The sequence below is a fragment of the Ptychodera flava genome, chromosome 13, assembly GCF_041260155.1.
Source record: "Ptychodera flava strain L36383 chromosome 13, AS_Pfla_20210202, whole genome shotgun sequence".
In the NCBI taxonomy this organism is placed as follows: Eukaryota; Metazoa; Hemichordata; class Enteropneusta; family Ptychoderidae; genus Ptychodera; species Ptychodera flava.
In genome coordinates, this window is record NC_091940.1 from 26,560,929 (window position 1) to 26,587,203 (window position 26,275).

The 26,275-nt window shown below is 36.2% G+C and overlaps 2 protein-coding genes and 1 long non-coding RNA gene across 4 annotated transcripts in view; all 3 read left to right on the forward strand.

Annotated features, from left to right (window-relative positions):
• The window catches only part of LOC139147994 (testis-expressed protein 11-like), a 44,576-nt gene extending 18,307 nt beyond the window's left edge, over positions 1–26,269 (forward strand). For both annotated transcript variants that reach the window (XM_070719247.1, XM_070719248.1), the window contains 26 exons: positions 922–952; positions 2,422–2,471; positions 4,938–5,063; positions 5,990–6,076; positions 6,407–6,492; positions 6,859–6,910; positions 7,155–7,250; positions 8,262–8,343; positions 9,776–9,857; positions 10,268–10,416; positions 11,517–11,596; positions 14,104–14,247; positions 17,328–17,430; positions 17,948–18,084; positions 18,740–18,876; positions 19,365–19,402; positions 19,700–19,786; positions 20,530–20,600; positions 21,644–21,760; positions 22,398–22,494; positions 23,504–23,653; positions 24,166–24,274; positions 24,718–24,829; positions 25,184–25,254; positions 25,448–25,541; positions 26,060–26,269. In XM_070719247.1, the coding sequence (XP_070575348.1) occupies positions 922–952; positions 2,422–2,471; positions 4,938–5,063; positions 5,990–6,076; positions 6,407–6,492; positions 6,859–6,910; positions 7,155–7,250; positions 8,262–8,343; positions 9,776–9,857; positions 10,268–10,416; positions 11,517–11,596; positions 14,104–14,247; positions 17,328–17,430; positions 17,948–18,084; positions 18,740–18,876; positions 19,365–19,402; positions 19,700–19,786; positions 20,530–20,600; positions 21,644–21,760; positions 22,398–22,494; positions 23,504–23,653; positions 24,166–24,274; positions 24,718–24,829; positions 25,184–25,254; positions 25,448–25,541; positions 26,060–26,143 (2,472 nt within the window). In that variant the 3' untranslated portion in view covers positions 26,144–26,269. The remainder of the gene's footprint in view (positions 1–921; positions 953–2,421; positions 2,472–4,937; positions 5,064–5,989; positions 6,077–6,406; positions 6,493–6,858; positions 6,911–7,154; positions 7,251–8,261; positions 8,344–9,775; positions 9,858–10,267; positions 10,417–11,516; positions 11,597–14,103; positions 14,248–17,327; positions 17,431–17,947; positions 18,085–18,739; positions 18,877–19,364; positions 19,403–19,699; positions 19,787–20,529; positions 20,601–21,643; positions 21,761–22,397; positions 22,495–23,503; positions 23,654–24,165; positions 24,275–24,717; positions 24,830–25,183; positions 25,255–25,447; positions 25,542–26,059) is intronic.
• LOC139148009 (uncharacterized) overlaps positions 1–26,275 on the forward strand; it is a 497,920-nt gene that overhangs the window by 417,896 nt on the left and 53,749 nt on the right. The window lies entirely within an intron of this gene.
• On the forward strand, positions 14,603–15,454 carry LOC139147993 (uncharacterized). The gene is made up of 2 exons (XR_011555848.1): positions 14,603–15,121; positions 15,218–15,454. It is a non-coding gene; the product is annotated as an uncharacterized lncRNA (long non-coding RNA).

Genomic DNA, 26,275 nt, shown 5'->3' on the forward strand with positions numbered 1-26,275 from the left:
CAGCTTCCGAACATTGAAAGTCGGCACTGGGGCCATTCTCAACTAAGCTATACCGGAGTACGAGTCTACGCTAACGCTGCTGTACGCCACAGTACCACTCGCGTCGGTGATCAGTCATGCTCCCTGGGGGAAAGGTGAGTCTTACTGACTTTGAGAAGAAACGGAAAACAAGTTTGATTCCACCAGAATTCACATAGGTGACTAGCACAGTTACGTGCGGTTGATACATAGTGGCCGTCGAGTGGTATGCATAGACGCATACCACGCGCGCACGGTGTACTGTGTTGCAGACGACAAAATGTAGTCATCAGAGGCGGCTAATATTTGACCTGTAAAACTGATGTTTATGTGGTATTGGTTAAAAATATAGTATAACTGATTTAGAACAATGAAAACGACAATAACTAAGAAGTTTTACAAAACTTACCTGAGGTAATGGCATAATGCTGTATATAAAGTCTTTGCAGTGGGAAGTAACTTAATTGCGTCGTTCGAACTTATTGTAGACTCCCTAGAATATCGTCAATCAGCACAACAAAAAACCTTCGGTGGATTTCGGGTCAAAATCAGAAACGATCGTAAAACTTCGGGATGTGAAAAGTACGCTCGGAAATGACATGTTTTTATCGATATCTTGCGATTGGCGCGCAGTCGCCACGTCAAACATGGACCGTTGGCATTAAAAAATGTGTTTTAAAAATGTTACCAAGTGGGAGTGCCTCTTTAATGTTGATTAAAATTGCTAGCTCGATTTCTGAAGTGTACAGAATTTTTTTTCTTCACTTCATTTTATATAACGGCATAAATAGTCCGTGGTTTTACCTTTAAAGTCTAAAAACAACCAAGGTGATGTCACTCTGGCAGAGAATTACCGTTGCCAGGATAAATCTAATTAAAGGACACTTTGTCTTTGTGTTGCAGATGTCTCTGAAGACTGCAAGGGCTTTTCTAGGTAAGCAATGATTTCCAAATAAGGACATACACTTACGACAAATGAGACAAATATGTCAAAAAGCAGCATTAATCGGGGAAAAAAAATATTTAAAAAAAGTTGAAATAGCATAGTTGAATGAGTTGAATTATTACAAAATATTTTCAAGCATCCTTATGTTTACAAAGCTTTTCTGTTGTGGATTTAATTTTGAATATCTTAAAGACTGTTCACCTCTTTACATTAGGATCAAAGTTGTCAGCCAAGGAGTCATGACAGTAGGCGTGTCACCCCCATTTTATAGTGTGAAGATCCAAATGTACTGCAGATTATTACATATGTTTCATAGTACTATGGGTTTCACCAATGTATGGGGTTGAAGGATACATTTCTCGTACCTACAGTGTATAAAGTGTAAAATAAAATCTTGTGAGTTAGAAAGTTATCACAGTCAAGAAACTCTTGCCATGTGTATGGTTTGACATGAATTAGATGTATGTAGAATTTAAAGAGTACTGACGTACACAAAATTTAATCCTCTCAGTGCCAAAGTCAATTTTTTGATGCCTTTGTAAAATGTAACACCAACAACTTTTTTAAATTCCAGACAAATTTTTTTTTTCAGATTTTTCCTGAAGCTTTGGTCAAAAATTATAGCAGATGGAAAGTTATGTCTATTTGATCCAAAACTATAAAAAAATTACACAAAAATTCATAAAAATTGGTAAAAATTTGCATTTAAATTTTGGTGGGAAAAATTACACCTCACTCAAAGGGTTATCGTTAAAGGCGGAGCCTCCCTTTAAAAGGGTGCCAACCTATGGCGGCGTTCACTGTGTAAGTGGACACCAAGCAGGTAACATGAGGGCACACGCTCCAGAAAATGCCACTTTTTAGTTTTTTCCGACCGCAAAAATGCTGACAGACTGCCAAGCGGTCAGTACGAAGCTACTGCCAATAGAACTCAGTGGTTACATTCAAATTATAACGTGACTGGAAGACGTTTTTTAAGGAAATTCGAGTGTTGTGCTGAGGAATAAATGACCGTTTGCAATTTGAACCGACCGCCAATCAAACGATTATATAAGCTCTGTTTGCAGGATTAGCAAAAGGTGACAAAAGATTGAAATCAGTTTGTGTAATTAATGTTATAGAAATCAAACATCGTCCTGGCGATGTGTTTGACTGGGAGGAGAACTCAACTAATGCGAGAACCAGGGATTGAAAAGTGCGGCTTTAATTGTTAAAACATCCAAGTAGTGTGATGTACTCTGGCTGAATTCTTAAAGGCTTTTTTGGCAATCCCTTAGATTGCCTTTGTTGTAGTATGTATATTGAGGTGTAATAGTCTTTTGTTTTCCATTGAAACTACTTTGCCTGTGTATTATACTAAATTAGTAAATTTTTGATGAGACAATCTGGCACCAACACAGACCTTTAATTAAATGGTTTTTCAATTTTGAATTTTGCCATTTTTCCTTTCTTCACAGACTCTAACAACAGTAGCATGGCTGAAAATTCCCTGGCGCTTGCTCAACAGGTATGACTGCAAATCCTCATATAGAAATGCAATCAATAAAACAGAAAAATTTGGTACTGGGTAGAGCACATTACGTAACGCTGTATCCAGTGGCATACATAATAGCTGAATTATTTTATGGTATAAATTATGATGTAAAAGATTCGTGTTCAACCCAGGCAAAAGCCTACAACTTTGGTATACCATAGAAACCTGCTTGAAAGTTAGAAAAGAGGTCTGGAAGATGCAAGTTTTTGACCCATTTTTATGAACAACTCCTGATCATCTGAATACAGAATGTTTTCGAATTATTTCTGTGCATTTTATTTGTTCTGTGTCAGCCTTACACTTTACCCACGATCATTTGCTAATCCTCTGCATAAGCTATCATGTTGCCTAATGTACATCTGTTAATTGACTAATTGGTGGATGAAGTTGCTTTCTTTTGGCCAGGTGTAGCCTGGTCAACTTAAAGGGCCAGAAGTTGTAACTTTCATTGATTTTTTCACTGGTTTTGTTTTATGTGTCAGTTGCAAGTATTTGTCCTACTCCCCAGAGCATATTAAAATATTAACCACATGCCAATACAGCTTCTATACGATTTAAATGCACTGTTATTGTTTACATTTGAAGTTTCGTCCAGACCAGAATTCAGTCGTCAACAATAGCAATGCAGTCTACACATGGGTAGACTTGAGTTGACAAGCTGAATACCGTCTATCTCAATGTGCTTGGGGGACAGAGTAGAACAAGAAACTGTAGGTGACACAAAAAATGGAAGTATTGAAAAAAAATCAAAAGTTAATCGTATATATAATGTCCTTTTAATCTGCTAACAGTAATTGTTTACACAGATTAGTCGATGAGTAGTTGCCTTGATACCTGAATTCTGTAGCTAATACAATAGTGGATTATCCTAGCATCTCATATTATGTCAAGGTGTGATGGAGACATGTACAAATAATTGTACTCAGTGTACCAATAGTTTGCAAATATTCTTTATTTGAATGAAATAAGTGAAATAAGTGAAAATTGAAAAATGGTGTTCTATCATGTGATGAAAGCATGCTTTCCCTAGAGCTGTACATAAAATTTGGAGGAATTTTTGAGTTTACCGGTATATTACAAAGCCTTGAGTTACTTTTTTCTGAAATGACATTTTTAATTGGAAAAAGTGAGTTTTTTTAACTCTCTGTGGTCTAGTGAAACTTTGACATATTGTTAAATATTGTTAAAACCTGAGCATATGATATGGTATCTTAGTTTTTAATTCTTTAAAAAAAGTTAACCGCTATATGGATCAAGTCATAGTCGAGGGATATACTGGAAGATCTTTCACTTTGAGGTGGAGCTATACCCTTCGTCTAATATTAGAGGAATGGTAGAGTCCTGCCTTGAGTGACCAATCTTACAAAGTGGAGAGACTGGTTTATTTCACCCTTTCAGACTTACGTAACATTAGGAGCATGAGTAACCCTTTCATACAAACATCCGTTCACCTTCCGTATATGCTCATCATGCGTACGTCAAACTTAAAAGCCTGTTCTTTGTACACCTTGCATTCAATCTGTCCAATTAATGTGTCATTCACCTACACTGTTTGGCATATTGCCCAGACCATCACATAGTACATTACAGTTGTCTTCAATCCATTTGACTCAGCCGTGGAACACACATAATACTTCTGTCAGTCACCAGTTCATTATACATAACTCCCATACAGTTTCACAGACAGACGGAAACTTTGCTGCATATATACTTGTCAAATGATTGTCGTGAATAATTAGAACCCGGCTCAAAAAGGCCCGGATCCAGGATTAACTGAGGTGTTAAGAAGATTATGAGGTGTTTTCTGTCTTTTGTCTTATTTGAAATTGCAATCTCTACATAAATATGTTGCTAGATTTTTGGATTAAGTCCGCACAGGGGGGTGGGGGGGGTGGGGGGGTGGGGGGTGTTAAGCAATTACATGTAACCATCACCAGCCACATGTATGATCTGATGATGAACTATAGTGTCAAAACCTAGTGGTATACTTTATGCTGAGGTTTAGTGATTGCTATCATATCATGTAATGAAGCGGTACAACCTGGTGTACACCTTAAAAAGGGATTTTTCTCAAAGTGAGAGCTCTTGCGTGTTCCAGCTATGCTATATTGGGAATATGAACTGTTATTTTCACGTCTGAATCAACCAATCACATTGTTGTATTTGTGGCATAAATTACAATACATTAATAACTGTAACATGTATCATGGACAAATTAATTCTTGCAGAGACAAAAATCCATCTTAATTTGTCAAAATAACATTGGATATCATTCATATTCATTCAGTTTGTATTGAAAAGTTAACTTCAAAGCATTTCAACATTATTTTTGGAGTAGAAAAAGAAGCGAAAAGAATAAAAAGAATGAAACTGATGGAAAATACATCAAAAACTATATGTGGCAGTGGTATTAATTCAAGCATGTTTTATCTCTTTCAGTGTTTGGAGAAAGTACAGGAGCAAGTGATTGCAGCCGCCAATGAAGGAAAACTTCAAGACGTTGGGAAACACAAACTGGTCCTTGAGAAGGATTTCTTTAAATTGTACTGCTATAAAGCTGAGTGTGTATGTATATACATGTATCTGTGTGATAAATCTCATACTCACAGCCATACACTATATTCTCCCTTGACATACCCTTACAACATCAGACTGTGGTATACTTTCATTATTTTCAATAGGGTGGACTGACCTACGCATAGGAAATGGAGCTGAAAGTTATGCCCAAGTCCTGTTTATTCAAGAGTGATATGATAAATTTGATATATCTTTATATTCAAGTAGATTTACCTCATGACCTTAAAACAATTGTTCTCTGTGGTTGTAGGCTTATGTTCTATTGCTGAACAATATCCAAAAGTGGAGAATAATCGTAGAATTCAAAATGTGATTTTTTTGAAGATGTTTTAATTAATATTTTGTAGCATACAAGGCTATACGAATCAAATGAATGGTACCCTATGTCAATGAAAGAGTGATCATTGTTTGATTTTATGTTTTTGAGTATTGTAAAAGTGTAAATTATTTTATCTATTTATTTATTTATTATTGAAATATTGAGTTAATTGTTTGTGTTAAAAGAAAACCACACACCATTGTGTAACCAGACCATATCTCGTTTGTGAATTCCTTTGTCAAAAAGAAGAGCATGGCAATTTCCAGTGACAACTTTCAGTCCATTGTCCTGTCTGTGCTGTGAACAGAGAGCTTCAGCCCGGACAGACAATCCTCATGACTGTCTATGGTATCAGAGCAGCTTGTATTGACCTGATGGTGGGAGCAGACTCAAATTATATTACATAAACTTGAAATTCTAGCCTGCAGCTGAAATGAAATCACCTTTGAAAAGTCCATCGCTGTCTGTGTGTTGTATATCAATGATGACATCAGTGGATATGACATGACATCCATAGTGGAATATTTAAGAATATGTAATCCTCAGTGTTGTAATGTGTATTAACTTTGTAACTGTTCTTCTTATATATATACAGTATGTCAGTGAAGATGCCAGTAACCATGGCGAGGCTTTTCAACTGATTCAGAAAGCTAAAGAGTTACTTCAGAGGCTTCCAAAAGAGGTGAGTATAAGGCAGACTACTTTACATGTGTGTTATACACAATGCATAGAATCGGTGTCTATCCACAATACTGTTCTCACACAGAGACACGAACAAACCCCTTCATTTTCTGTTGTTCCCGGGAAGGGACATTGATCTGTCTTATAGGTGAGTATAGGGTCCACCTCTTTGCATGTGTATATACACAATTATGCATGCAAGACTAGTATCAGTATCTGTCCACAATATTCTCACACAGAGATGTGAACAAACCCCTTCATTTTCTGTTGATCCAGAGAAGGGATATCTATTTCATCTGTGGTATATTTTGTTTATTTCCTAATTTCACAGACTGCCTTTTTGTGTATGCTGTGTTACAACTTTGGTGTTGACTCTTTCCATTGGAAAAACTATGAGGAAAGTGTAGCTTGGCTGAGGTAGGAAGCGGGCAATGTCTGTGAACAATAATGCACAAACTAATAATAATGCACACACCATGTTCTTGAAAAATGACATGTGAATTCACATAAATTTGTTGGTTGATTGGTTGATGATTTGGCACAATAATTACTAGTTGGTCTGAATGTTTCATATTCTGAGACATGTATGTGAGATCCCTTCCCCAAAGGCCTTATCATCAACTTAAAAGACTTTTTTTGTATTAACTCCATCCAGAAGACCTTTTATACAATATTCTATGCTGAATGTTTCTGAGTTTAAAGGTTATTTGGATGTTGTTTTACTATTCTGAAATTGTGTATGTCACATATAATCCATTGCTTTTGTCATCCTTTGATTTGCAGGGAAAGTTTTGAACTTGGGAAAGGAAACGATAGCATTGGTCCTCAGAATCAGGTATGTAGAATGACCATCTTTTGCCTACACACACAATTGTCCTTCAAATCAAAATGATACAAATATTTATATTTTGAATATGACTAACGTTAAAGAAATTATCTTTGCATCATGCAAAATGGTACAAAGAAGATCAGTTTGGGAAAAAAAGATATAAAAAGATAACTAAGACATGCTCTGACTGCGGTGCAAATAAGTGAATTGCAGCTATTCAATATCTATAATGCATTTTCTCTTCTCTCAGGCAAAGTGTTTGAGATTACTGGCCAATGTTTACCTCGATTGGAATGGTGACCAGCACTGGCAGAAAGCTTTAAATGCTATAGGACTGGCAAATTCTGTGAGTAGAGGGAGTTTTCATCATCAAAATCACAATTGTCACACTCAAGTCGGTGCAATAGGGGATGTTCATGATCACAAGTTTTTTGCTAAATATAGCTGCAAGCACATGACATATATTGGACACTACTGATAGAAATTCAGACAAATTTTGTTGTGCTGCATGTGTTTCTGTTGTTCTAACTTGTCTCAATCATAAATTTGTCTTTTCTATTGTTCATGAAATTGTAACATCAGCAGTCGCCCATCTAGTTATATTTTTGTCACACTTCCATGCGTCATTTCCAAAAAGTGTACATCTAAATTTTCAGACAAGTATCAACTTTGACATTAACAGTGACATGATTTACAAAGAGCTGTATTTGTACAAGTGGAAGTGTAGCTGAAACGTGTGTGATATTCTAATGAGCCATCCCTGGTTGACAGCACACATGAATTTCACTTGTGTTTGTCAATTTTATGCATGGAGGGATCCATAAGGACGAGTCAGATACAAAAAAGATGAATGCTTAAACGTTTAATCCAACATTGGTAGCAGCTGTGTGTTCATAGTTGGAGGAACTAGGTTGCCACGTTTTCAAAATCGGGCGGATTGCCGTATGCAACATGATTTACTGGCTACTGCAGTTTGACAGTTTAAGTTTGTACATTTGATATTGAATTCACCCCACTTTATCTATGATGAAATCAACATTCTATTTTTTCAACAGTTGAGCAGTGAATATACCATTGCTTTGCTAGTTTATTTTAGGACCAAATCAGACTGTCTGGTGAAATTATGATGGAATGTCTGCGAAAAACGCAAATTCCTATACTTTACAAAGCAAAGAAAGCTATACCGGTATATATATATATATATATATATATATATATATATATATATATATATATATATATATATATATATATATATATATATATATATATATATATATATATATATATATGTGTGTGTGTGTGTGTGTGTGTGTGAGTGTGTGTGTATTTTTCACCAGTGCATTGTGTCTTGCAGGAGCACTCTCACCCAGCAGGCCTGTTTTTAAAAGTGAAAATATTCTTGATTGGAGGGATTGATGGCGACAGACTGGAGTCAGGTAAAAAAAGGTTGCACAAATAATTGTCCTTTAGTGTTATAATAAGAGGTATAATCAGCCCATACAAGTTAGGGACCGTCTCAGATTGTTGCTTAAGTTCAAGAAATGAAATTCCTTCGTTTAGATCAAAACCCCCTCCCCCTAAACGAAAGTTCAAAAGTGCGAAATGTTGATGTCTGTCTGAGAGTACAATGTAGCATTTTGCTGTAGATACTGAAGAATATATTTCCCTTGACCACATGACATCGTCAAGTAATCGATCAACCACTGTGAGCATGACACAAATGAGTTGGTAATAGTTTATACTGCAAAATTTTGGTACGAGTGTGGTAGGAGTGTGCAGTCTTTGCTTATTTTTACACACAGTGTAAAGAGAGCTGGTAATCACAAAATAAAAGGGCGAAAGTGAAGTTTACTAATTGAATGGAGGTCAAACCCCCTCCCCAGTAAATGAATGAATTTCGCTTATTTCGCTTTTTGAACTTATGTGACAAATGAGACTGGAAAAGAGATCATGTATTAAGCATGCTAGCTCCAATTAATGTGGCATATGGCAGTGTCACTTGTTGGATCCTCTCAATGCTGTGATATCAAATGACCAAAGTCAATGGGAGTCCTGAACCAAACTGATTATTAAAGTGTTATGGCCAAAGACATTAAAAGACCAAAGTCAAGAGCTCTAAAAGGAAACTGATTAAGCTTAAACTGATTAAAGGCCTGTGTTGGCACCGGATTGTCTCATCAGAAAATTTACCCACCAGATTACAATTTTCATGGAAAACAAAAGGCTATCACACCCCCATAATCCTCTTACAGACTAGAACAAAGGCAATCCCAGGGATCGCAAACAGTGCCTTTAAGCTTCACAGCTACATTATTACTCTGAGGTGAAGGGAAAGACCAGATATTTATTTTGTTATCAGTTTACATAAATCATATGAATCACCGTGTAGAACGCCACAAAAACTGAGATATAGAAAGAGATGTACAAATGAATAAACACACATGGATTTTTCTGTGGATATTTCCTCCTGTTTGCATATGTGAGATTTTTATATTAAGGTAGTATGTGCTATTGAAAGTGTAAGACTTAAACTTTTGCTCAAAGCTTTTCTTAAGGAAACTTAGAACTGTTCTCTTTCAAAATCAAGAGTAAAATTAGGGACCACAATGCAAATTTTGGTTGCAGAGAAATAAATTACCTGCCATATTTGGAATTCCAAACGGCCGCCATCCCTGCGTTAACTCTATAGGAACAATTTTTTTTTATTTTCAAAAAAACAAGACAACAACAACTTTATTTTCTCAAAGAGCTTTAAAATGAGCCCACACAAACGGTAGATCATAAAAAAATGTAAAAAGTTATTGTCTGAATATCTGTTCCCAAGGTGCATTCCACCTATAATTTTCATTGTGTTTGTTTACTGTCTAGCTGTTCATGACCTGCTACATCACCCAGATTTGACAGTTGACATGGCATTGAATATGCTGAGACTGACAGTGTCCAGTAAGAAGTAAGTCTTAGAAATATAATATTTACCACTTTGTTCATGTATATATACATCTATATAGTATGTGTATATGCAAAGCCTTGCTTCCCTTGTAGATGATGAGAAATGACATTCTGCATATAGTTTATAAACAATAACATGTAAATGTAGATGAACTGTTCATTATGTAAGTAAAGTAAAAAAAAATTCCATAGTTTTCTCTAGTTGTCAGGCGCGTTCTAAACTATCAACTCATGTATAGATTAAAGTGAACACAGGTATTCTAAAAAGGCTATCGCAAAACATAAATGTAGTGTACATCTATGTAAGACTGCCTCATAGTTACTGCAAAAGAGTTTGTAAAAGAGTTTTAGTGTGAATATCTACCTTAATGTGCTGTTTATAAGTATTGTTTGATGGTACATACATCATAGGTATGATCTAACCATGGATGGACTGACCCAGCTGCTAGACTGGTTTGAAAACTCTCCAGAAGTTGGAAAAATCCGCTTGTTTCAACTTGACCTACTTTTGCAAAAGGAGGATGATGAAAAGGCGAAAAATATTGTCTCATGTGTACATGGTATGTTAAAATGAGATATAATGTAACTGCTTTTTTGTGATCACAACAAAAATTCATGAATTTCTTTAAATCAATCTAATGTCAGTGTCAAATGAAATAATCACAATTTAATTTACATGTACACTTGAAGCATGGAAAGATAAGATTTAATTTAAAGATACACATGGTATCATGAAACCAGCCATTTCCTGTAGCTTCACTTGATTGCTCCCACTTTTGATGTTAGCACCATTTTTTTTTGGTTTTAATATCAATTTCAGTTTCTTGTCCTACTGCCAAAATCCTGTTGAGATGTGCAGTATTCAGCTTGTCAACTCAGCATGTACATAATGTAGATTGCACTGTTATTGTTGAGAAGTGAAATTTGGTGGAGACAATGTAAACAAACAGTGCCTTTTACACTCATAAACATTGTGATGACAAGCTAAATAGTACATATTTTGCTCATGCTTTGGGGAGACGGAAGAACAAGAACTTGCAAATTTGAGACACACAGTCCATGTAGCCGACAATGAGATGCAAATGATATGCGGTTAAGGTCTCCTCGAATAACTTTCAGCTGGTTGCTCACTATCTACTATTTTTATAGTATTTTATACAAAGGCACAGACTTATTCTACCTTCAACTTAAAAGTGATAGTGATTTTGTACCTCATTCTTTACTATTTTTTCATAGTTTTTGGTAGCCGGTAACAGACACTTCGTGTTCGTGTCGGCTACATGGACGATCTGCCTAAATTTGACACACAAAAACAAACGTATGGAAACTTATCCTTTAAAATTGTTGCATTTCACAATAATTCACCGTCTTTCAGTACTCATCTGTAAAGTATCATCTACCCTTGTGGTCAACACTGACATCTTATGTCACAAGTATTTAACCAATTTTTCGTAAAAAATGATCTACAAGGCTTATTTTACGCTACCATTGAAATGACATAGATATCCTTGTCTATCCATCCGCCATTGAAAGCTTAGCTAACCAGCTGCATTGGCATAGTAAAGCCTTCGCTGTTCATCTTAAAGTGGCACTGCCAGTACTGATCAACTTTTGACTGCAGTTCTTCTTCCATTGAGGCCTGCTTTGTATCTCTTTGCAGAACATGGCCAACGAATGGACAAAAATGTCATGAAAAGGTTCCAGTCAGCTCTCTGGGAACAAGCAACTAAGAAATATGAGGTTTGTTATCATGTAATTATGTAGCTAGCTCTCAATTGTAATTGCCAAGCTTGTAATATTATATGATTGTACCATCCAGTTACCTCTGTCATCAAAATAATGTAGAGGCTTCTTTCATCCCAATAAACAGGATATTTCTAAATCTTCATATTTTGTAAGCTGCCTTTTGCACCATAATCACCATCATATCAAAGATGTACTAAATCATTTTGCTTTGTAAAATTTTTGTCTTCTAATTAAATTTTTGTTGTTGTTGTTTAAATATTGAAAATTTTTTAGGACATAACCAGTGTGCGAAATTAACGTCGGTCCGACGGTCCGAGACCGACAGATTTCTCGTCGGGCCGAAAGTTTTTAGCAACATGTCGGTCCTTATGACCGACTGAAATTTGGAATAAATGATGAAAATTTCTCCGTCAAGACCTGTAACAGATGCTGATGATGACTGACTCTGAATCATGTGATTCAGACTTGAATGCCATGCATGCACCTATCAATGTTTTCCACCGTGGAAGTACGGGGCAACAGGGAATATTGATCGCACTTCGAGTTCTGGTAGTTCGATCTCTATGGTACGCCAGACGGGGAGGGGGTGGGGTTGACAATGTCGCAACATGGTAATTTTTGTCTTGCGACTTTTTGCATGTACGAAGAGTCTAATCCCTCCGATCGACACGCATAGCACGGTGCAGCTGATTACATTCAGATCAGTATGAATTATGTCCGTGCATGCAGATTCAAGCAATGGAATGGATTGATTTTGGTGAAATAATGCGATACAATATTATACTAATACTCTTTTAGTGAGTGTAACCCTGGTAATGTTAGCATATCTGTGTCATAAGACAACAACACCCTGTATCACTTCACTAGTTCTACACTTTAAGTGTTTGGAATTTACATGTACACAAATGTACATAATACAGCCCTTCGTTTTATCAAACTGACTCCATTTTCTTTGCTTTGATTTTTCATTGAAGCGTTCAAAACATCAACACTTCATAGAAGAGTTTAAGACAAAAACCTACAAAGAGAACAGTGCTGTTGACTAATCATATTTGGTTTTGAACATGGAGGTATTTTTTACCTCTATGGTTTTGAACTACGCCCGATACAAGGACTAGATGTTACACGACAGCCCAATTGTGCTACTTGCAGTCGGCAATCAAATTCACGTTTCGCTGTGTTTGTTTGTGGACCGCTAGAACATCTTGCTTGCTCGTTGGTCTTTAACCAAAGTTCACAAGGCCGACTGTTACCACGATATATCGACGTAATAATAAGTATACATTTTATAAAACAGAGCGGCCTTATCATATCAGTTTTGTCGAGTTGCACGATCCGTCGTGTATACTCTCTGAGGCTTCAAATTGTTTCGATGTATATCGATACCGTGTTACGACAGGCATGCAAAACTCACCGTCATCCTGGGCTGTAGGCCTAAATGTCGAAAAATCGCTCAGGCAAAACTTTTCAATCAAAAAATATGCATTCATTTCCGCGAGTGGCGTTTGCCATTCATGTTGTCTGCAATTTCTATAATCGAGAAAAAGTTACGATACTTGTCTTTTTTAATTAAAAGTATAACTTCATCTGGTTCTTCATGAATGCAACAGAGGCCACATTTAAGCATATTTATTTTTTGAAAAATGTTGAAAGTAATCCATACGTCATATCAAAATACATACCAAGTATTTTCTCCCTTGTTTAAAAAAGACGTTGTAGTCAATGTTTGCATAAAAAATTATTCATACACCTATGACTGTTTTCAAGGTACTAAGTTATTCACTCACTCTTCTACCACTCGCGTTGGCTAATTTCAGAAGTGATTTTCAGCTTGCCAACCATTTTCAAATCACAATATCACATGCCCTGGTGTAGTGTACATTTTTACTCATCAATGTAGAGAACACCAATCCCCGTAGAAAGTCATGAAAGACAAATTTTCTCGCTTTCATCAGCCACATGTAGCCAGTGCATGAGCCAGTATTCCCCGGCCCCTGGGTGTTTGACATCATTTTATAGTCTGAGAGTGGGGGATTTGACATGGCTAGAAAAAATGTCAAATTTTCCTGTTAGTCCCATAGTCCCCCTCCCCCGAGGTGGAAAACATTGATAAATGTGTGCGCGAGGAAGATGAGGGCTGTGATCTTTTTCAGATTCCAGATCATGTAGATAAATGATTCATGATCATTCACCGACACTATTCTGCATCTATGTGAACAATAGTCCTCTTGAGTGAATACTTACTGACTCTATTGATAAAAGGACATGAAAAATTAAATATTACAACATTCAAAAGCATAGTATTGGTGGAGAAGTTGACTTTAATGGTCGTTAACAACTGCATTTATTGAGGACCGGCAGTTTTCTGTAAGGACCTGAAGCTTTGGCTTGAAGCAGGTCCTTATGACCTGAAGCTATTTTCTCTTAATTTCGCACACTGACATAATACACAATAAATACATAAATCCTTCACTTTCACTTTTCATTCTTCCACTCCACAGCTCGGTAAATTCAGTGAAGCCCTTGAATGGTTTGATCACTCAGCCAGTCTGTTTTCAGCGGATGATGAAGATAACAGGAAGGCCTTGGCCAAGTTGCATCGCAACAGGGCTGCTTGCTTTGTTGGGCTCAATAACCTAGCAGAGGTGGGTGCAACGATAAAACTGATCATTGAACTGTGAGGAAATTTCAAAAGTAAGATTAGATCTTCTTGGTTTTTGTCCGTTTGTGTGTATGTGAAATTCAATTAATAGTGAAGGAGTTACAAACATTTTGTACTACAAGTTGACCACGTCAAGATATTCCATTGTGATATCAGTCTGGCAGTGGACCCCCTTATTGCATATTTAAATAAAGAATCATTTCGAATGAAGAGCGCCCCCACCTAGCTGAGAGCGACCGTTGATTCATTTTTCATGAAATTTTCTTTCATAAATTTTGTCGAATTGGAGGTCTTTTATTCCTAAAAGTGGCATTACCGGTCTCCTTGGCGAGGTAAGTTTCACCACACAATTTTTTGTACACTAATTGGCATTTTCTGATGGTCGAGAAGGAAAATACCGTTTTTTGCCGGAGCCGCAATGGCCCATCTTCAACACTGCCCCATTTTCAAGGCCAGGCGTGTATGTGAACAAAATATACCTAGTTAAGTGGACCAACTTCTCTTTTAGTCCCTAAGTTTGTTTTTATTTCCGTTCACGCTTTTGTAGTGTAAAAATCACGCGCGCTCTCCACTGTGTAATCTGACAGCGAGAGAGTAACATAGGACCTCCCGCTGTCCGTCTTCAAGGTCGATAGCCGATCTATTGCCGGGATCTATTGGATTAGGCGAACAACGTAGCTGTGGTTTATGTTATATCCAGTCGGGATACATTTGATTGCAGTTTCATTCATCAAATTACTGTTTCGAAGCCTTATATTTTTAGTAAGGTGGGCCTCATGCCAGAGTTCACGCCAGTTCACACAGCGTGCATACCGAAGACAACACGCCGACATCATAGGCCGGAAGGCATTATCAAAGTGCGTACTCGCTTGCCCTGTGCGTTATCAATTGTATGCACTACTCAGTACTCGACTGGCCCTTGTCTAATCGAGTTCCATTTTTCGTATCAACAGGGACCATAGAAGATTCCAGTTCTGGTAGGTTTGCTGTGGCGACGCTCTGGTGTCCGTATTCAGATGTGTGGCCAGCGGAAGGCTTTTAACTGGTTCACCGTATTTTCATTTTGAACAGAAGCCTTAAACAGATTTTGAGTTTGGACTCTACATGATCCTTTAAATATCGCTGTGCTGTATCAGTGTTAGAGACAATGAACATGCAAAATAAACCATCATTTGATAAGAGAATCAAAAGGAGTCTTTGTCTTACGTTGTCCTCAAAGCAAACTTTGTTAGAGCTTAGTAATTTGTATTCTGCATGTATGCTAGGTACTGTACCTTTGACAACAAATACTGACAAAGCAATAAGAAGATTAGTCTTGCCACAATGGTGGGCTATAAAAAAGTGTCTCAAGGTGTATCAGATAGATTCACATTGAAATGCAATTTGAGGCATTTGAAACAGTTTCAGATGCTTGTTGACAAACTTGGTGAAAAATATAGAAAAGACGATTTCTGTCATGAACATAATGACAGCAGATTTGATAGGAAACAGCATAAAAAGCTGAAATCTCATATGAAACAGTTTGCAACTATTCAGAAGAAATTTAGAGTTGGATTTCAATGTCCTGGAGTTTTCAAGGAAATAAACATGATCAAAAAGAGACTACTACAGTTCAGGCAACTTAAACAAAAATGTGTAAATAGAAATAAAGTGGAAAATGTTCTACTTGGTGATATTCAAGTACGAAGTGCGGATGCACGACTGGCTGCAACCGTCGTATTTGCAGGTGCTTCAAAAGGGACAAACAGTGTGGCCCTGGTTGCAGGTGTAAAAACTGCACAAATACAGCAGGAATTTACAATGTCCGCACTGTACCTGATGATATTCTAGAGTTTGAAGAAATGAATGTGTCTGTAATTGAGGACTATGAAGTAGAAATCGAGGAAGAAGAGGTGGAGTACGATCTTACAGAAAATGATGTAATTGAATTATCTGGTGGGAATGATGAAGGTCACATTGAAACAACGTACAACTCTGATTGTGACGATGATTAGATATCTGGCTGTCACTGGCTGCTACTTTCAATTTATTCTCTCATCTACGTATTCATGGCAATAATTTGTCCTCATGGTTCTAATTTGCAACGTTTGCAAAGAATTTACACGTATGCTTCTACGTTACAGTGGCATAGTATGATACAAACCCCCATGATTCACAGTATTACATCGTACGCGTGTGTACTGTGGTGTTCTATATACGCCTATGGTCGATCCCACAATACAATGACAGGTGCATTTCAACACTGCCCCAAATGCAAGGCCACTGACGAAAAATCTTAAAATTTCGCACAGTGCTGTCAAAACGATGTAACTAAAAAATGTTAAATCGGCAATTCCGTTCAAGGTCAGTAAGTTGTCATTTTGGTCCTCCGCATATCATGTGTCGGATGTGACCTTCGATCAGAACATCCACACCGTAAATAAGACAGCGTGCATATTGGATTTTCTTCGCTTTATTTTCACATATTTCAAAAACCATGAGAGAGCTAAACATCAACAGTGAATATTTACCTTGGTATTTTGCCCCGAACAGCAATAATTTAGCAGTGCAAGCGGAAAAAACGATGCTTCCGGGATTCGCATGTTTGTGTGGACCGCCATTGATGATTTGACCTTTGCGGGGGGTCGATTCGCAAAGGATATTATGCAAATTAGAGGGGTAGCTCCAAGACTGATATATTTCATGCAAGAAGTAATTTTTGTTCATCGATTGACAAACAGATATCCAGTCATTGGTGACTGAGGTTTCCGGTCTTTCCCTCTGATGAAAAAAATAAACCATAAATTCCAACAATCTTACTCACAGGGACTGAGAAATTCAATTATTAGGGTATTTGTGCATCTATACTACATGCAAAAAAGTCTCATAATCCTGCTTTGGACCATTATTGAACAGTTCATCATAGCACATCCAGTAGGGTAAAATAATTTCGACTAAACTCAAAACAAGTGTGACCCAAACAGCGCCACCATGTGGTGACTCAGAACTCATATGTACATCATTTAACCTGAGAAGCAACGTACTACTGTCAATGTATGTTTATCTGAATCTTTTCAATTTTAGGCTACGGGTGCTGCCAATGATGCTGCAAAATATGAAAATAATAATCCTCATACTCTATATCTGATTTTCAAGATTGCATTATTGAAGAATGATAACAAAATTGGTAAGTAATAGTTTACATAATTTTTTATTGTTTTCTTGCTGAAAAAAAGCACTTTTTCAGTCAAAATTAAATATTGTTCTTATTGAAGTCAGTGTATTGAGAAGATGTAGTGTCTGTCAACGCTTGTCAATTTATTAAGAATAGTCACATGAGTCCAATAATCACAGTTTTGCCTTTCTGGAAAAGGAACTGGAAAAAAAATCTCTGTTAAAATACAGTAAAGAAAGTAAAACAGAAATGCTGATATTATAATTGAGTATTACAGCAATTAAATGACTAATGTATATCCAGTGCTTATGCAAAGAGGGGTTTTGGAAAATTTGAAATTGATTATTGACCTGCAGGAGCTCTGCTGCTGTCCAATTGTGGCTGCAAGCATAGCTGATCCAGGGCGAACCATTGTTAAATGATGTTTGCGGATTTTTGTACCGAAGTCCAGCCTACTAGCTTTAGCAGAAAGCTTAGTATTACTGTGTTGTATTCACTGACAATAAATTGTTTCAACTTGTCACATCAGCTGTAGATGCCTTGCAGAAGCTTTGCATGCTAGGGAAGCCCACTAGTAGTCAGAATGAGGATATTAAAGCTGGAGATTACACGGATAATTACAGTATTCATGGTTTTATTAGCTTAGCTGCACAGTTAGCCTTTGAAGTAGGTTTGAAGAGCAGTTCACTTGTCCTGAGGTGATAGTATTGTTGATAAAATTTGAAAACCACTGTTTGAAATATTTTCCTACAAGTATGATTCCATTCACTTCAAAAATAATATTGTTCCTCTGTAAAGTTATTTATCAACCCTTTGATTGCTGTGATTTTTCCTGCCAAAAACGTGTCACATTTTATCAAATTTTATGAATTCTCTGTAATATTTTTATAATTTTGGACCAGATGGACATAACTTTTTATTTGCTCGAATTTTTGACCAAAATTTTTGTAAAAATCGAGAAAAAAGTGTTTAGATGTGTAGTTGTTGGTGTTTATTTATAGAGGCAACAACATTTACTTTTGACACTCAAAGGGTTAATCAACTTGTTGCATGTGTAATCAATGTTCAATTTATTATGTGAAAAACTGAATAATTTTTTGTATAGTGTTAATAATGTGGAAGATTTTTGTGACTTTTATGCATGGCTTTTATTTTTAAAGCTTTATTTTACCCCAATGTTTTCGTGATTTGATGATATATTTTTGTTAGCATGCACATAGCATAACACGAAAGACTAAATATTTTGAACGAGGGCTACTACAATACCTGCTTTTGAAATGTGAAGTTACAGATTGAACATCAGTATGACTGTCTTTCACAGAAAAGTAATCGTGAAGTTGCAGTAGAAGCCTTACAAGGTTTGGTTGAGTATTCTGTCAATGATACACAGATCCTGACAGCTCTCAGATGTCTGATTAGACTCAAACTCACCCGCATGGACACCCAAGATGACCCAAGGTTGGTGGTTGCTTTTTTCCAGGCAACTGGAAAGACTAGTCCTGCAATTGTGGTGTGCTAGCTTACGTGTATTGATAATTGATTGTGTTCTTCAGGTGTGATTCTATGGCAATATAATTTTCCCAAGAATCTTAATTGATTTGCAAAGTACACATTAGGCCACAGTATGTAAATTCTTTGTACATTGAAAATTCTGAAAGGTAGGTGAGCATGTGGTCAAAAAGACACTTTCAGAAATTTAAGACAAGAAAATACATGTCATCATATTTGAGTCTTCTCATATAACCTAATCATATGGAAGTGTTTTGTTGCAATGTAAAAGTCAAGAGACTTGTGACAGAATATTGTTGAAATTGGAAAATTGCGAGAAAATGTGTTTTTCTGTAAAAACTTAAAACGTGAATACAGGTTCAAAACAAATAATTTACTTAGACTGGCCATAGAAGGATCTGAATGAATTGTGTTTTATATTTTGTTTTCTTTTATAGAAATGAGAAAAGCAGTGTTCTAGGAGATATCAAGACAGGTAATATTTCTCTTCCTTTGAAATGTTTAACCCTTTCACCACGATGGTTTAGCCCAAACCTTTTGTTATCAATGGTGATTGTGGACCTGTTTACAGGGCACGGGATGAACAGGTTAAAATGCCTGTGAGGATAATAAAATCATGTCAAACGCAATGATTCAAAGTTTGAAATAGTTAAAAAACCAGAATACTTTGTACCACATACTACTTTCTGTTTACTATGTTTATTTTTTTATTTAAGAACCTTTTATTTATTGTTTATTTACACATTTGTCTTTATCTTTATTATATTGACAGCGTATCTGAAACTTCACAGTGTCAAGGAAGAGGGGCTGATGAACGGAGACAACATTCAACAAGAGTCAATGTGGTTTATGAAAATAGGTAATGTTTTGAGATCCTGTCTTTGTAGTTTTGGAGTGAATGTCTAGATGATGAACAGAGCATGTTACAATGAGGGTTCGTCTGGTTTATGAAAATAGGTAATGCGCAAATCCCTTCAGAAAGTGTTCACTAGTAGTGTTCTATGAGAAATGAGCAGGGCTAAAGAGCCAAGCTTTTTTTAAAGAATCTCGGAAAATATATTATATTCAGGTGTAGAGAGGGCAGCAATGCATTTCAGTGTGTCCACCCCATACAACACTGATGTTAAAAATTCCCCTACATTACCTTTATGATGGAAATCAAATAATAATGTTTTTCTTATTGCCAGTCTTTGTGCCATGATTGTGTCATGTTGGGTTTTAAAAAACTGCAAGTCTGCCTGTATCACTCCTTTCGTCACTAAGGAGAAAATCTGTTATATTTTCAAATCTTAGACCTTGTTTGTGCACAAAGATCTTGGTCACACACCAACTTATAGAATTGAGATTTAATTGATGACTTTTGAATTTTACTTTTGACTTTCAGGTGTTTGTAAAACTTGTAACTCAAATACCTCCAGCCAATTCCATATGTGATTCAAGCATACATGTCGTTACATACATGCAATTTATCAACACATTTACCATTTATATCAAATATATGTCACTAGCATTGCATATCACAAAAATGTTGCTAAATTCAGTTCTCTTGTCTGTCAACCAGTGAAAGGCCTAGTTAACAAATGTATTTCTCCCATTGAACAGCTTGGAACATCGGTCTTCAAAGTGTTGATTCAAGCTACAACATGCATGAGTTTTTCCACTATTGCTGCAAGGTAAGTAAGAGAGTTTCTCACATTCCTGGCCGCTGGGAGTGCGGGATCGACAGTGTTGGAAAAATCGATCCCACACTCTCAGAAACCGTCCCACACTCTGCAGTAAATATTACACGAGTTCTGATTTGATGATATACAGTCTGTTTGTTCCCACGCGCAAAATATTATCTAATGGCACGACGAGTAACACACGGACCAGAACTACAAAGTAAGCAGGTCACGATTTTGGATAATGTTGTATGTGTCCAATGTGAATTTAAAGCATTTTGTGGTCATGTGAGAAAAAGAATCTCAAACACCAAGGACCTGGGATCAGATTTCTCATACTCGTCGGGATATTTTGTCTCACACTCACCTGCGGCTCGTGTGAGACAAAATATCCCCAACTCGTGTGAGAAATCTGATCCCAGGTCCTTGGGGGTGTGAGATTCTATTAGTCACCCCACTGTGATTATAGGTACTCAAAAAACATGAGTTAAAAGTGGTCACTGGCAACGTTACATGTACGGCATTCCAACCATACCATACGATGTCAATGTACAGGTGTATTCTTGTGTACTATATTGTGTAATTTCATCACATCAAGATTATTCTGTTTTTACCAGTTACCAGAGATCCATATCTTTTCCACGCTGGAAGTCAGACAAGAGCATAATGCTGTGTTGCTACATGTATTATGTAGTAACTCTGCACATATAGGTTCTATAAGTGGATGGTGTATGTACCAAAGTTACAAGTAGTTGGCCTGTAGGAAACGATTTGTTCTGACAGATTTCTCTTATAAAAAACATACTATACACTTTTCTGACAGCACTGTCAATTATTTATCTTAAAAGAGACTCAAACAAAAAGTCTATAGATACAAAAAAGTTAACCTTTGAGTAATTTTATAAACTTGTTATCTAGCAATAACAGTTTCTGATCAGTTTATTACACATTTACAGCTATGGGGGTTTTAAGATTCCTTATGAGATGTAATCATCACATTACATTTGCAGAACTTCATCTAGTGCTTCTGGGTATTTCTATTTTCTACTCTACAGTTTGCAAATCTGTTTCCAGTGGACACTGAAAACTTAGTGAAACAGAAGACGTGCAGATTAATGGCAGCCGCGTCTTGTCTACAAATGGCCAAGGATGTAGACAGTGCTGAAGAAAAAGTATGAAAAAAATGTTGTCACAGATATGATTAAGTAAATTGTCAAACGTTTAAATGTAAACAAAAATACCTGATACTTTTAAGTTTTGCTGCATGACTTATCAACCCTTTCAAACTAAATTTAATAATAGTGGCCATAGCTTTATTTACATAAACAATTTTGCCACCTTCTATGAAAAAGTCAATAATTAGCAGCTTTGCTTTTTCCTGATCCTTCCTAGCACTGAAGCAAGGACCCTTCATATCTGAGAATGATATCATGTTTTGAGTTGGTAGTCAATTTAGACAATACAAACATGTTGTGACATTCTAGTCAAGTTAGACTGTACAAACACTGTATAAGTAATTCCCAGTTCTGGTAATGTTGATAAATGTAGGAGAAAAAAATAATTCAATGCACACCAGCTGGAAATTCACACCTTAGCCTGTTCACCCCAGTTCCCTGTAAACAAGTCCACAATCACCATTGATAACAATGGGTTTGGGCCAAACCATTGTAGTGAAGGGGTTGAACCGCATCAATAGATATACCTTCAATGCTTCAGGCCTTTGGTGTTTGATTGTAGCTGTTTAGGAAATGGTAGTTTGAAAGATGTGAATAGCCTGAAATCCTCTCTTTTGCATTGTGCTTCCTTTAGGATAGAAGCTTTCATCTTGCTCTGAGCCATATTGAAGAGTGCAGGCAAATTTGTAGTCAGCTTCAAGAACAAGGAAATATTTCTGATTCAAACACTGGTATGTGAATCTCATAATTTCTAGAAGAAAGGTTAAAGTCTTCAGGCTGTAAGGCCAAGTCAAGGCCAAGTGTAAGGTCTTTGGTTTACATCGCCTTATGGGTCGATTTTTGGTTTCCATTGAAAAAAACAGGACTTTACTGCATAACTTTTTCACCTACAAATCTTTGTTTACAAATTTTGTAAAATGTAAAACTTGTGTGCCTGTGGAATGTCTCATTGATGTGTAAATTATGGAGGTGAAAGAGAAGTTTATGTTTTTATTCTTTAATGGACACTCACTCAATATGGAAACAATCAAATGTGTGTGTTTTTGAATCACTTACCTGCCTACATATCAAAATTTTGAGTGGACACAAAACGAAGAATATTCCAAAATATTGAATGGACCCAAAATAAAGAATATTTCAAAATTTGGAATGGATGCAGAACAAATAATTTAATTACTCTGGATTAATCCTACAATTTTTGCTAGTTGGAAATATTTTAAAAATTTGAATGTATTGAAACTCTTCCATTGATCCCAGAGATGGAGTGTTGTTCCTCAGTCTAGGTATACTGTAGATGCCACTAACAACTGCATTAGGTGGATTGTGATGGACATTGTCTTGCTTTTTTGGCATTAGGTAGAGTCTCAAAAACATCTCTGTATGTATAAGATATATATGGTACTACTATTATGCATCCATTGCAAATGATATCATGTCTTGTCAAAAACTATTTCAATTAAATAAAGGTATCAAATGATATTTTGTAAAACCATAGCTAGTTCATGTGTGGACAAGTTTAAATAGTTTATCTAGTCAAAAAGAGTGGTGTTCGTGAAACTCCATGAATGTACAGATTCGTCTGTAATACAGTAAGATGTGTACAATTCAACATTGAACATACTTGCACAGCAAAATTTGACCATTCACTGATTGGACTTCATAAAATCAAAGTTATGTGATTAGCAGCTCCAGAGGAGTTACTCATGTTTCAAGTACTGTTATTCCTATGTTATTCTGTAGCAAACCAACAAGACACCACTTTAATACTGCTGATACTGTATGAATTTGAAGCCTATGCAAGATTGGGAAGGACGGATAAACTGACTACACTCTTGGATAAAGCATTATCGCTGCCATTTGCTGAACCCAAGACATTTGAGACACTAGCAGGTATGGCATTTTACAAATGTAATGTACATGTACGTGTGTATGTTTGCACATTCTGAAGTAATTTTTGATATAATTTTCAGGCTGTAATAAGATGAATTATCTCATAATAGTATGTGGCAATTATTTTTAGTTTTAAAATCAGGAGAAAGGATTCCATTGTTATTCTGTTGTGTATGCTTTAGCAACTTCAGAAATAAAAACAAAAGGGTTAGGATCAGTAGCGTTGTCAAAGTTGGTGGCGCCCTGACATCAAACTGAACTTTCTTGGAAACTCATAAATTTCACTATCTGTGCTATTCTCTCAACATCAGGGGTCTTTTGTTCAAACAAGTTCTTATGTGTAATGTTAGTAGACCAATTTTGATTTTCCTATGTAAATGAGAAACAGGTTTGACTTGTTCAGAAATACTGTAATATATATACCATTGTTATGCTGATATGATACAGTGAGATTGAAGATTTTTTAAAAAAAATACCAGCCCACTTTACAAACCCTTTATATGCGTTTTCAGGTCTGGCCATGGAACCATCATTAAAACACAAGTCTGTCTGTACAAGAGCATTAAAAGTGGCCATTAAGAAACTCATGCAGATGAAATCACCAGACTACAACAAGCTGAGGTGAGCTTTGCTACTGTCAGCTCAAAGCTGGTGTATTTTCTTCCCTGAAAATTGAAGAAAAGTTTCCGGTACAGCATGAAAATCAGTACTGCTTATAAATGGCATGTGGATTTCTAAACCTCTGGCTGTCTTTACACAAAGCCCCATTCACAGGAACAAAACTGAAGCTTGACTTTGTAAGAATAGTATAATGATACAGAAAAAGTTTTTCAACAGATGGGCTACAGAGATAAATTGACAGACAATGGATATGTTTGCCAATTTGGTTCTGAATATTCCAGCTAGTCGCATTGGCATTTTGACCCTTTCACCACTATAGCCTAGCCCAAACCGATTGTTATCAATTGTGATTGTGGACCTGTTCATACAGAATCAGGGGTGAACAAGGTAGAACTACTGACACTTTACATCCAGGTCACTGAGTGTGTTTCATTTATTCACAGCAAGACATTTCACAGTTTGATACAGCTTTCATTTGAAGGCAGTGGTAGCAATACTGAAGAGACATGGCTGTACTATGGTGACGTTCTGGACATCATTCAGAATAAAGCAAAGGTATTATTTTTATCAGAGACTTTCAAGTGAAAAAATTAACCATGAATTCACTGCTGTCAAGAATAAATACCATTTTTACAAGGATTGTAGCTGGTTACCGATATACAAGAAAATGAACACCAGTATGTTTATTTTCTTATGTTTTGACTTTTACTTTCGTAAATTTCATATACACGTTTAAGTACAAATGTAATCTTGAGTACAAATTTTGAAATAAAGCTAAGGTATTATTAATTTGGACCTGGTTATCATCACATTCTGCTCAATGACCATATAGTCATTATTCATTTATATCACCGTACAACATAACAGGTACGTTTATTTATTTATGTTTGTGTTGACATTTGCCTCCAGGAACAATATCCAGAGATGGAAATTCTATGGTTAATGACCAAAGCTTGGAATTGTGGGATACATCAGTATGGGTAGGTTGTCATCAGGAGTAAAGTTTTGAAAATGCTAACAATTCATTGTCAGAAACTATTGTCCAATGTGAAAAAGTTTGGAAATTGTAGTCTATCAAAGCCCACTTAGAAGGGACTTATATTTCTACAGATCAGTTCAGATAATATTCATGGTATTTTCCTTTAATTTTTGTTATTTATGATATTTTTCCAGTTCATGTCAGTACACAGACGCAGAAAAGTGGTGTAGCTTAGCAATCAATCTTCTGAAACACCTGACAACATTGAAATCCAATTATGAAACACAGGTATGTGGGTCTTCTGTAGTATTGGTCATTTTTGCTGATTTCCAATTGTCCACTTGAAGGTTACAAAATTGTCTTTCAGTAGTTTGTGGTTGATGTCATTTTGAAACAGAACTCTTAATAGTTGCAAGACTCTCCTACAGGCAATACTGGCATATAGACCCTATACTAAATGTTCCAATCTCTTTGACTTTGTGGAAAGCACTCTCACATAACATAAACTGTAACCATGGTTCTGAATATTAATGCGTTTGTTAGGAAAAGGGGAGAAATGCAGTTTTTGTTTAAAATCATAAATGTAAGGCGAGTCAGTAAGACCTAACTGAAGGCAACTAACGTGCGGAATAAAGTAATTTTCCATAATTAATACTGTATTGTAAACTCATTTGGTTCTTTCAACTTGAATTCTCTGTATTATTGATGATTTGTAAATTACTAATGATATATTGATTAGCACATTTATATTATAGTATTCCGACTCTTGTTTTTACAGTACATATTTTAACTGTGTTATTTTGTAGATGAGTGTTGTGTACTCAGAGATACTTGACAAACTCCATGAGAGATGTGGACCTCAAACAGCAGTTGGACAAAATAACTTATGATAGGGAAGATGGTGGTATGCAGTGATGTGGGAAGGACTTTCAAAAGGAACTTCACATGTTATTTTGCTGTCACTTTTCCGAGCACAAAGAAATTGAAGTACTGATATTTGTATGGGAAATATTTTCTGTAAG